This window comes from Halyomorpha halys, unplaced genomic scaffold, assembly GCF_000696795.3.
Source record: "Halyomorpha halys isolate HHAL.00 unplaced genomic scaffold, Hhal_1.1 Scaffold1125.1, whole genome shotgun sequence".
In the NCBI taxonomy this organism is placed as follows: domain Eukaryota; kingdom Metazoa; phylum Arthropoda; class Insecta; order Hemiptera; family Pentatomidae; genus Halyomorpha; species Halyomorpha halys.
The window spans coordinates 325,482-338,387 of NW_027113995.1; the positions used below are offsets into that span (position 1 = coordinate 325,482).

The 12,906-nt window shown below is 30.0% G+C and overlaps 1 protein-coding gene across 1 annotated transcript in view; it reads left to right on the forward strand.

Annotated features, from left to right (window-relative positions):
- cno (adherens junction formation factor afadin) overlaps positions 1-12,906 on the forward strand; it is a gene marked incomplete in the record, with an annotated part of 345,803 nt that overhangs the window by 283,688 nt on the left and 49,209 nt on the right. Inside the window, 1 exon segment of the mRNA XM_067051255.1 lies at positions 9,331-9,492. Within this exon segment, the coding sequence (XP_066907356.1) occupies positions 9,331-9,492 (162 nt within the window).

Below are 12,906 nucleotides of genomic sequence, written 5' to 3' on the forward strand. Positions count from 1 at the left end.
CATCATATGAGTACAATATTGAATAATTTGGACAGACTGACATGTCGAAGTGGGTTGTAATTGTTTTGAGGAGAAACAAGATGATTTCTTTTTATTGCTCCTCAAACAATATTAGTTGCCATGATAATAAAAAAATATTTTTTTTCCTCAAAATTATTGCCCTCGATTTCGTTAAAAAAATTAATCAACCTACCTCCACATAGTGTTTTAGGACCATATAAACTACATGAAATGGGACAAACTGGACCTACTTAAACAAATTATAACTAAGATATAAAATAAAACGTTAAAATGTTTTTCCTTTTTTGAAACCTTATGAGGACTTGCAGTCTGAAGGTGTTGATATGTGTTGAAACAAAAGATTCTGCTTTCTAATAGTTATAATGACGTGTGATTATAATAAGACTCTGCAGATTTATGAATGTTTACGTGAAAAAAGTATAATTAATCAAAATTTAAGTAAATTAAAAAATTTCAATACTTTATGTGTTTTATATAAAAGGTTTTAAAGAACGCTAAAAATTAATCTGAAATTATTTTAGGGTTACTTTACTGATGAATTACTTTTTTTTTATTTTACAAATCAGATATAGTGTCACATCATGAATGAATGAATCCTATAAATCAAAGTTAAATATACGCAAATTTCTTTGGTAAATGGGTATGAACCGAAATAAACTTGGTTTAATTCGTGTTAAACGTTCTTGTAAAATAATTTTAAACAAATATTTGTGTGTTTGTTATATAGCGATAGTAAAATCAAAGTGTTTCTTATAGAAAAAATGGGAAAATCAGTTGGTATTTCGTTCTAATACACTTTATATGCATTTTTTAAATCCCACTGGTTTGACTTATGTGGGAACTTGTTAAGTAATCGTCACACTTTAAATGCCTACCTGCTCTTTGTTTGAACATTAGTGACCCTTATTTGGCCGAGCTAGACGGATTGGTAAGACGGTTAAGGGTCAGGTCAAATCGATAGGTTATAGTGTTCGTCAGTCAGTATTATTCGGCCTACCCCACTGCTCGGTTCATGGTTTCCTGTAATGAACAATTCTTATAATGGTAATGTACATTTTCGATTTCCTATCCTATTCGATTTCCTATAGTTTTACAATGTCAGTCCACTTAGTAAAGTGGAAACGTTGGTTTCAGCACATTAAAACGTTAGAATTTGACCATCGGACTTGCTGATAAAGCGAAAGCTTAAATTATTTTGGACTAGGAGAAGTCGAATCACGGAAGAGTTTTCTTAACCAACGTAAGAGAGAGGTGGAGGAACGGTTGTTATTTGGGTTGTAAATGTTTTTGCATAAATAGATTTTTCGGCTCTTTTGTTTGCGATTTCCGAAACCCCTGCCGAAATATGGATTATACGCCTTGTTATGTTATGTTAGAATATATAATAATATATTAATGTATATTATTATAATATAATGATTATATATACACAAATATATAAAAGGAATCCAATTTGTTTTAACTTACTACTGCTACAGACAAGTACTTGACAATTTTTTGTAAATTATTATTTTAATTTTTAGCAACATTTTTTTTCTTTGTTTTTTTAGAAATTTTTTAAAATAAACGGTTTTCTTCTGCTTAAACATGATATCTAATATGGGGGCAGAGAATTCTTGGTGGACAGTATCTGAAGCTACAGGCGTTGATGGAGTATAAATTTCTTATTGCGTTGTTTATCCTACTTGTCTCTTGTTTTATTTCTTGTTATAGTTTGTCCTTCTCGCGACGTTTTAGATTGTTTAGCTAATATTTAACGATTAAGTATTTCTATTACTACTCCCTAAGAATCTGTCGTTTTTTAATATATGTGATAGTAGTGACTCTACGTATTAAAGCTGAACTGTATTTAGATCTGTGGACATGTTGCCACCTCGATTTTTTATTATTATACATTATTTTTTCATTCGATTTTAGTTGTAAAATTTTTAAAACCTGATTAAATCTTCCCTATTTTCATTAATTAATCGAAATCTCCGTGTATTCATCGGAATCCTTTCCTGGTTGGTTCAGATTTAAAAAATTTAAGCCACTGCATTCTATTATTTAGTCTGATTTTACTATAATTTTTTAATTGAAATCTTACGTATATACTCGTTTACTGGTTGTGTGGGTTATTTCTCATTAGGGTGCATTATGGCTGCTATAGAAAAGAATATAATCAATTGTAAAGCAATAATTCTTTCGACAGATATTGTTAAACAACGGTATATTATATATAATCTTAAATTTGTCTAGTATATACTTTTTCTTGTAGTTAAGTACTAATAACTAAAAAAAAGCGTAGAGGTATAAAGTAGGTGGCACTCTGTCGTACTTACTGTTAATTTGATTTTTTAGAATCATCGGATTCTGTTGGACTGATTTCAAAAATATTTAAAAGAATATTTTTACTATACTTGTGTTCGTAAAGTAATGATATCAATTATAAGTGGCTCCTGGTTAAAAAAAACGTTGTAATTAACGAATATTTTAAAATTGTAAAAGTTATATTTTTACTATTTTCCAACCGAATGCTTCATATACGGAACTCAGTTTAAAGCTTATACACATACTTATAAATTTAATTACTTTTTCTTAGAGATGTTGATTTCAAGCTAAACGGCGAAAGACAAACAGTTTTATTAGGACGAATTTGAATATAATCAATTAATCGTATGTTTGGTTAAATTACAATTTTTTTTAACTTGGAGCGATCACCTGACTGCCATAATTTGTACGTTTTTAATTAATTTTTGGGACTTTTAAAATATTGGATCTTTGTGGAAAACCTTTTAAAACCTTGGATGGAGGTACATATCATACCTGGTTTTTGCTTAAACAGGCTTGTACATTGTTGGAGTCCATGTCTCTCGTTGGAGTTCATGTGTATTGTTTGGAATATATACGAGAAAGTAAATAGAGTGTGTGATAGGATTGGTGTAAAGTTTTCATCATTCGGGGGGAGTTGTCAGGAACATAATGAAAAGGAGAGACAACAATGAGGCGGGGTAGCTATTGAAGCCTGCCACACACAGATATCTGCCACAGTTCCAAAACAAGCAGTAGCTGTTCTCTAGTGCAAAATAATACATCACTAGTTCAGTCACGTCTATCCAATACTCGAGAGTAATTGCTGTGAAGGGCTCGTAATTGTTTCGGTTCCAGCTGCAACTTCATTTCCTTTCGAGTATTATGCAGTGTCTCTGGGTTTTCTCTAGTTATATCCACGGTGTGTTTATTATAGTGATAGTAATAGTCAAGAAATTTATATAATTTTCAAATTTTCTAATCAAGTTAACATCCTTGTTAAAATAAAAAATGGAGATTCCTTCATGAGTTTTTGAATGCAAACTTTGTGTGCCAAACTTGGTTGTTTTTTTAATATTCAACACTAGGGAGAGTTCTATTAAGTATATTTTTAGGAATAACATTTTTCTGTTGAAACTAGTCTGTTAAAAGCATATCCAAATATTTAGGAGTATTCGAAATTAATGTGCTCAGTAATTCATTAAATAATAGCTTTTTAATGACAGTTAATTTTTATCAATACAGTTCTACTCACAGTTAACCTTTATATTATTAAAATTGTAGTTATGAAATGTTTGCTCAATGGATAGAAAATTTTCTTGAACTTTTAGATTCTCTTAATAGGGAGTATAAAAAAAATGATTTTATCAAATTCAAGATTTCAAAGGACTGTAAATATTTAATACTTAATAATCCCTTTAGAGTATTCTCTAAGCTTGTTTCATTCGACTTCTTAAAAAAAAGTCTGTTTAGTTATCTGTTACAAAAAAGAAACAAAACAGTGTCCTACAAAATTCTCGTAATTTTAAGGTATTACTGGGGGAAAAAAATCACAGCCGCTGAAGCTACTCGTAAAATTATTAATATACTGTGGGAAGGTGTCCTCGACTAGTTCACTGCGCGGCGTTGGTTTGAAAAATTTAGCCGTGGAGACACGACGTTGGAAAAGAAGAAGGGCTCCGGACGATAATTAATGGATATTGATGAGGTTCTACAGGAAGCTGTCCACAAGTACCTGCGTACTTGCCCGGGAGTGTGGTGTATTAAAATATACTATTAGTCGCCATCGACTCTCCATGGTGGGAAAGGTGGAAAAAAATAGTATACTGGTCTCTCTCGAACTTATTCCTCAGCAATCAGCTAAAAAGTTTAAATTCCCTAGAGCTAGTCAAAACTCTGGGGAGAGTTTTGTGACATTCAATTTTAATGAAAACAGTCCTATCTACAGTCTCTGTTAACCTTTATTAATCTAAAATATTGGGCATGAAATGTTGTACAAACGAGAAAGATGTTTGATTAGCTTTTTGATTTTCCAATTTAATTAACATCCTTATCTTAATGGGAAAAAAATCGTTTATTGTTCATGAATTTAATTAAGATTCGGGCCATTGAATGCAAAATTGGTAAAAGTCATTCCTGGAGCTTAGAGATATCCAACTCTTTAGGGTTGGTTTTATAATTTTTTTCAAAGGAATAACATATTTTTCTGTTAAAACTGACGAGTCAGGAGCTATTCCAAATATTTGAATTTATTTCGCTCAGTAATCAATTAATTAATTATTTTCTTAGTGCAATGTCGGTGAATAAAGAAAGATTTACACCACTTTTGCCCTGACCGGCACATACTAAGTTATTAAATTTAATCGAATTTCGTCAAGCTCGCCTTAGGATTTTTTAATAAGTAATTACAAGTTTTATGATTACTTCTAGGAAAGGCCTGTAAAAATCTATTTATAAATGTTTTACCTTGGTTGTAAGTAGGAGATCGATTAGGTTCTAGTGAGTGTCGTTACTACCGCTCATTTACTTCTATATTTAAATCGAATCAATTTTTGGAAATTATTCCTGCAGATCGAAACATCGATTCTTGTTATAATTTTACTTTATTAGATGCTTGAATAATAGATTAATGCTTTGAACCGTGGGCAGGCTAACCTTTGAAAAGTGCATTATTGTTGTGAGTGAAAAGGATTGAGCCTTGGAATTGATTTATATTTATGAATGAAAACTCATCATTCAATCGCTTAAAATACGTCCTGTTCAATTATAAAATAAATAAGAAGCTGATTTTATTAATTAATCTGTTTACGTATACATAGTATTCTATTAAAATAGATAAGGAGCTTATATAATTTAGCTTTGACCCAAGCTGCTAGACCGGGGAGGTTGATCCCGGATCAGCGGCTGTTGGCAGACAGTAAATTATTCACAGGATTCAAAGATTAATCATTCCAATCTGAGGCCTCGATTGCAATTAGCCAAAGCAATCTCCTCAAAATGACTAATTAGTTAGTTCATGTTTGCTATTGAGGGTCCATTTATATCCCATGGTATTGGAGAAAAGGCAGATGTGACGTTCAACTAGCCAAAGTTTATTTTATTTTCCCTTCGTCTAAAAAAAATAAAAATAAAACATTTATTGGTTACTAAATTAATTAAAGTTTTATCATAATTTTCTCTATTAATATGATATTTTACAAGCGTTTTCAGCTACTAAATTCCCCAGCGGTCACTTGATTTTCGTAATAAAGACTGAAAGTGTTTAACAGTGTGTCATCTTTTAAAGTTTTTCTTATTTATAAATATTTTTTAAGATGAATCCTCCTTGTCGGAATTTCAGGTGACATACTTTTTCTTTATTTAATTTTGTTTTTATAGTTTAAGTCTTTCATTGCCTGGATTGGATTGGAGGAAGTATACAGCTCATAGTGGGAATGTCTAGTTTCATTTCTCGGAGGCGCTGTCTTTGCTTGCTGGGGTGTTGACGTAGTTTCCTAGGATGAAACCTATAATAAAATAGATAAAGCAGATGGTGGGAATTCAGTACTGACCATACTCTCCGGTCGTTCGGAAAAGAGGCTGGACCTACCTTGTCCTTTGAGAGCTATTACTACAACACTGTTTTTAGCTAATCAATTAGAAATCTCCTATTCTAATTAAGATTGATCTAATTAACTGCTAAATAATATTTGAACAGCTCATAAAGATTCATGTGTACAAACTTAATGTATAATTGATAATGCCCCTTTCCCATATATATTTCCGGTCAATGATGAAATTGAAAATTTTGTTTTAATCTAATACTCATTTTTTTAAATTAATTAATTTTATATTTCCCAGTGATGTCGATATTTCGGTAATTTTTTCTGATTAGCAATTAAATAAAAAAATAATATATATTTAATAAAAATTGTTATTTGTTTCAAAATAATTAGGCCATAAGAACTTTAATAAAAAATAAATAAATAATTTTGATCATGTTTCTAAAATGCTAATTTCACCTTCTACGTTTCAGTCCTTAGCCCATTATTAACGAAAAACTTCCAAATTAATTATTTGTGCTACATTTTTCTAACAGGTTTTTATTCTTAATTTTTTTTAATAAATAAAATTTTCAATAAGATAGCAATGTGTACAATATAAAAGTATTAATTATTAGTTAAAAGATTGGTTTGAAAAGCCTGTGAGATAAATTTTTGAAAAAAAAAAATGATGTTGGTGAAAAATATCAAAAATCTATTTTTTTTTTCAATTAAAGTACCTAATCACAAATACCAATTTATATATTAAATATATCTATGAAGTTATTATGGATTTATTTTTAGTTCATTATTCATTATCTAAATTTGATTATATCTAGCGCTCGGTCCTAATGCATTACGTAACTGACAAATTGAAGGTTTTTACAATGCTGTTATATTTGTTAATTAAAATGATTTATCTTTTATCAGGAGATACTTAGAATAACAATATCAACACTTTTTCCTTAAAAACAGTCTTCTTTTAAGAGATAATAATTATAATATATTAAATAATACATTATAACATCCATTATCAATTTATGGTTGCTTATGAAGCTTACTTCCTTTAAGACATTTTGTTCGTAGAGAAGAAAAATAAATTATGCATTATACTTACATTTAAACTATGACGTGAGTGTTAGGTATCTTGAGTAGTTGGAGAATGATGTGAAGTTTTTGATTCTTTTTTTTTAAATTGTTCCATAATAAAGATCAACAGGAGATATTAAAGCTGACCTAATTGGGTTCATGACTCAAGGCATATTTCCAAACCGATATTACATATAATTTAGTGCATATTTGAACGTGTATGAATTTTATTGAACGTTATAACTGGCTGACAGTAATTGTTTATTGGTCTACTGTGAGATATTTACCCGTCATAATACATTAGTAAATATAATGGACCTGTTTCCTATTATATGAATAGTTTTGTGTACCCCTTATCCATATATGAAAAAAGTACTCCATTTTTCTAATGGGGCTTAGTCGTGTTGAACAATAGATTTGCTTCGGTAACCCCTCCCCCAAACTAGGGTTTAATCTGAACATTTTTTTTTCTTTAGAATAGAGAAAACTTTTATCCTGATACTTTAATGTAAGCTAAAAAAACTTTTATTGCTGGCGCTGGAGGTTGTCGGTCTAACAAAGCGCATTCTTCTGGTGAAATTCGCGTTATAAGATAGCCTAATGCATTGTTATTAGTTCTCATTTTCGGATACAAATCGATTTTGTTTTATATTATGTTAGAGCACTTTTAGAACCATTATAATTCTTAATTTTAGTTAAATAGTGTAAAATAATAAAGATCATTTAACATCCTATAAATAACTACCTCGAAATGATTCATTCCAAATAAACTTTTTTTTTTAATATCTTAGTTAAAATGGAGTGTTACAGGCGTGTAGAGCAACTACCCATTGATAGCACTCTAATGACATTTTGCATATCTGGTCTCGTGGCCATCTTCTTTTCAGGCGCCTCGGAGGATTGTCAGGAATGGAAGAGGATGCAAGGTTAGAAACTAGGGGGTTTGGGAGTTTATAATGGAAGGGGTGATATCAGGTTCGGGCTAGATCGCTTACATAGGGAACATTAAGGTCTTTATGTATGATTTTATTTGTGACAAAGTAAGGAGCATTGAGGATTTTACGAAGGATTTTGGATTGTAAGGATTGAATACGAGAGGAATTCAAAGGTTTAGTGGAGCCCCAAAGCTCAACTCCATATGTTCAGATTGGCCTTATTACAGTCATGTAGATCAGTCTTTTCTAATGTGTTGGAAGTTTAGACCGTTTGTATGGTAAGTGCTGTAATAGTCGAAATCGACGTGCAGTTTCCTGCCTTTTCAGTCTTGTTTGAGGATTCCAAGTTAATCGTTTGTCTAAATTTAATCCCAGGTAGCGGATCTGTTCGACAGGGCTAAGAGTAACATTATTAAATGAAACTGTAAGGCAGTCGGTAGGTTTACGACGAAGGGTAAAGGTGGTGATTTGATGGTATTTATCTTAATCCTCCAATTACGACACCATTCTACGAGGGCTGTGATATGGGATTGAAGAGTTTGGGATACAATTAATAGGTTATTAAATATAGAATTAAAGGTGCTATCAAATTAACAAATATATTTTCATTGAAATATCAACATGAAATTATTTTGTAGTTCAAATAAGGGTCTAGAAGTGGTTATCGATATTCGGGATTTATAAAAGCTTCAGGATTCAATTTTTGTCCTTAATTACGTACGTGGATTAGGGAGTTGCCCTCCTTTTAAAAAAATCATTAACAACCTGTTGTAAACAATGCTGACCTATAAAAACAATAGCGTTCCCAATACTGGGGTGTTAGATTACTTCTATTCAGATTCAAATCCATAATTTTTAACTAACTCAAAAAACATTGTACATGGAACAAACAAGAATGAATCTTAAAAATTAATTCTAGAGTAATATACAACCTGGGAAACCCAACCTCAATCCGAAGACTGAAGCCCAGGCTGCTGTAGGATATTCTGCTATAAATTCTATATTTATTAATTAATTAGACCCACTACTTCTATTTTACATATTATTATTATTAATTTATTTTATTTTTATTCTTCTCTCGTCCCTTTTTCAAATCATCTTGTTTCTTTTGACCATTAGAGGGCAATTGTATGGGTTTTGTTAAGTGTACAAATATCATTATTTTTTATTACTAATTTTACTTTTCTCTTTTATTAAAAAGCATTATTCTTATCTATTTATTTTATCTTTATTTATTTTTTAATTATAACACTGTATGGGTGTATTTTGTACGAGACTATACCCTAATAATCACTGTTAAAAAAAAAATGTATAATGTAACGGTTATATCAACCATGTAAGGCCCACCAGACCGATCTAGTATAAAATTAATAAATAAAATCAAATAGAGTGATACTATAACTATGTATTTTTTTGATGATTTATTGTAACCAGTCATAGTGCCAATTATAATCGAATATTTGTTTTTCTTTCAGGATCGATAATGTTTCATGTGAGGCGAAGGCCGGCAGATTACCACCCCCGCAAACGTAAGAAAAAGCCTCAACAGGGGAAGTGGGGCCAAAGCAACGAACTCTTGGACTACAGGTACGAAGACGGACTGGACAGGCTCCCATTCTTCCTAGAACTTAATCCAGGTATGTATTATCTTAGTGGATAAATGCCTAAATTGAAAATTATAGCATTTGTTTTAACAAGTATAAAAGGGGCTGTATTAAAAAAAAAAAAAAAAAAAAAAAAAGGAGAATACTAAATTTATCTTGTAAATAAAAGCTTAACAATCAAAATTCAATTACATCTGATATTGATATAACTGAAATAAAGCAAAAATATTTTCTAAATGCCATTCTTCTAGGAATTTCCAATCCGAATGAAGCTGTTAGGAAAAATAATTGAAGGACACAAAAAAACTCTTACAATTCCTTCTTTCTATTCTTATTAAAATTAGGTTGTCAGTCGTACAAAAGTTCTTTAATTTAATGAAATAAAAAATAATTAAAAAACCTCACATTTTAATTACATATGGCTTCTTGGTGAACGAATGAGATCATGAACATATTTTTAAGGAATTGTCTTAAGTATTCATTTACATAGAAAGGAAAAAAACTGGCTACAGACATCTAATTTAAATAAGTTCGTGGTAAAAAAAAACAACGTAAAATGAATGCCAACTTCTTTTTTGAATCAGATTAAAATTATTTTATAGTTAATAGAAGTAAATTAATTAATAATGAATTCAGAAACAAGTTGTGGACTGCGGGAACAAATTTCTTTGAATTTTTCGGGTTGCTTACATCCTAAATTGTTTAATTTGTTAATGGTTTCTACCATTAAGGTTATAAATTAAAGATAAAACTTTCTGAAAACCATTGTTTTATTAGAATACTACAATTTCCAATTAATTTAGTCTAAATGTGAAGGAAAAAAAGTGTTAGTACATAACCATAATATAAAAAATAATATCGCAGATATTTATTATTTTGTTAATTTTTTTAATTTCGCAATCTTTTCCTTTGTCGGCGTGCACTGTTTTTTATTGAAACTGTCATCTGGTATTGATACACTCATACATTTTATTCTAGTTTTACCATTATAATTAATAATTATCATGGATGTGGCAAAATCACATTGGCTCTTTATTAATAGTTTTTATACTATACAAGTTGCTTTTTGACCGCTCCTGGACCATTTTCCTTTTAATAATCTATTTATTTGTTTTTTCACATTATAGGAGGGTAAGTCAATATTTATCCGCAAATTATATAGTTATATTTTTATTTATGTTGGTAGCACTGTCGTTTTGCGTTGTTGACGCATGTTTATTTTTTGTTATGCCTATGTAATTTTTGTTATGCCCAGGTATAGGAAAAATGAATAGAATTTAATTTTAAATGCATAAATCTTCCTACATTTGCACCATAATCAATCTTTTAATTAATAAAAACCCTTCTCTTCATAAATGCAATTAATCCGTATTACCTAAAAAAAAGTTTAAACAAATTTAAATCGAATCCAAACTATATAATAATGAATCAATTGGTATCCATTTAAGCCTCAACACTATAACATCATCATCAGTCCAAATTTTCCGCCATTTCGGCCATCTTAAAGGACAATCTAACAATTAACAGCTTATTATACATACATTTGTAACAACTTTAAAAACATTACTATTAATAATTTAATATACCCTATGAAACAACAAATTAATAGGGAATCATATTAATTATTAGTAAGATTTACCTAAGTTTATGTATAGTTACCTATTTTGTCACAATTTAATTCATTTTTATACTTTATATTTTTAGATCACCTTAACACTATCCACTATCATATAAACAAACTATTTTTTATCCTCCATACACTCAGGTCAGGCTTGTAATTAATTTATTGCGAATTGCAATTTAGTCTAAATTTTTATAATTAAAATTCATATTAAACTTAATTGTAAATAGTAACATAAAATTTTACCCATTTTTTTCTTGTATCTGTTTTAAAATTTACTGTATACTTGTTGATCTCTGATATATAAATTGACTCAAGTTTCGTAGGGACTGCTGTTGATGTAATAAAGAATCTTCAGACTTAAATGGATACCAATTAATTTATTTAAAAAATAAATGCCAGTCTCAAGAAATTGATAAGATTATTTATATATATATATATATGGTTCAGCCAGCATCTGATAGCATTATAACCAGATGTTGAAAAAGGAGGGTTTTAAATGTGCTATGGTAGGATCATGGCAGATTTTAGGAGGGAGAGAATGCCAGGGGTTGATGGAGTGGGTAATAAAGAAATGTTGAAATCATGCCTCCTTTATTGAGAGATATAAAGGTCAGAAGGCCGAGATTTATTATTTATTGTTTAGATTTTATTATTTCATTTTCAATCAACCTTCTGAACGTAAAAGTACATTGTTAGGCCCCCAAACATTACTGTTGGCTTAGTAAATTCTTCATTTTATTGAGGACTCACTTCAATCTCCTTGATTAATTGAATCTAAGAGAGGTTTACGGCTCAAGTAATAAAAGCTGCAGAATGGTTTTAAAAGTCATATATTTTAACTGTACCCACAAAAACCTAAAAAGAGTTTTTTCATTATATTACTATTATTTATCTTCTATAGATAATGGCGAAGTGATGAATAGTGACTGTGGATCAAACATTTTTGAAGTAATTCATTAAAACTTACATAATTACTCTTCAAAATTTACTTTAAGAGGTCAATCAAGTTTAAAATATGAAGGATCTATTTATCGTATGACATATGGATTTTTCTTATTAAAGCAGCAATTTTTAGTGATACATTTTCTTCTATTAGAAATCTTCTTAATCAATGAATTTCTAAATAACGTAATGAGTAGGTACCTACCTCTCTAAGTATGGGACTAGACATAAAAACCTATACCTGATACGGTAGCATCATTTCTAGTTGTCAATTTTGTAAATTATTGTAGATGATTTGTAAAAGTAGGTACTTACCAGTCACGGATTAATATAGACCTATAACGAGGGCAAATCAGAATTAGAGGTCTCATAATTACTATATAAAATACCTAATGAAAAAAGTAATTTACAACCCAAAGAGTTGAATGAACTGGTAATTGGAGGAAAAATTAAATTAAAGTTTAAATAAGTGAAACATTGAGCCACGATAGTAAATTGTCATAACCTGTGACGTTATTCCCTGCAACGCCGGCTGGAAACTTAGACCTGGGAATGATGAAGAAAAGGTTTGTTTCAGATAGGAGGGCCTCTTCGTCTAAATGACACCTAAAAATTCCTCGTTCTTTCCACTGGAGTGAGCTGTTTTCATTGAACCACGGGACGGGCTTAAAAACACAATTTAGTAAATGTATTAATCTCCATTACTGTCACTCAAGTAGTTTATTAACTAGAACAGAAACCTTTTCTAGTTTTTTGATTCTTTGAAGCCAAAAATTGATTTTTTGATAGATAGATAGATTTATTTATTGATAGATATTACAATCTGCCACATAGTTGTGGGCAATAGGTAATATTGATAAATGATCTCATACATACTAAAA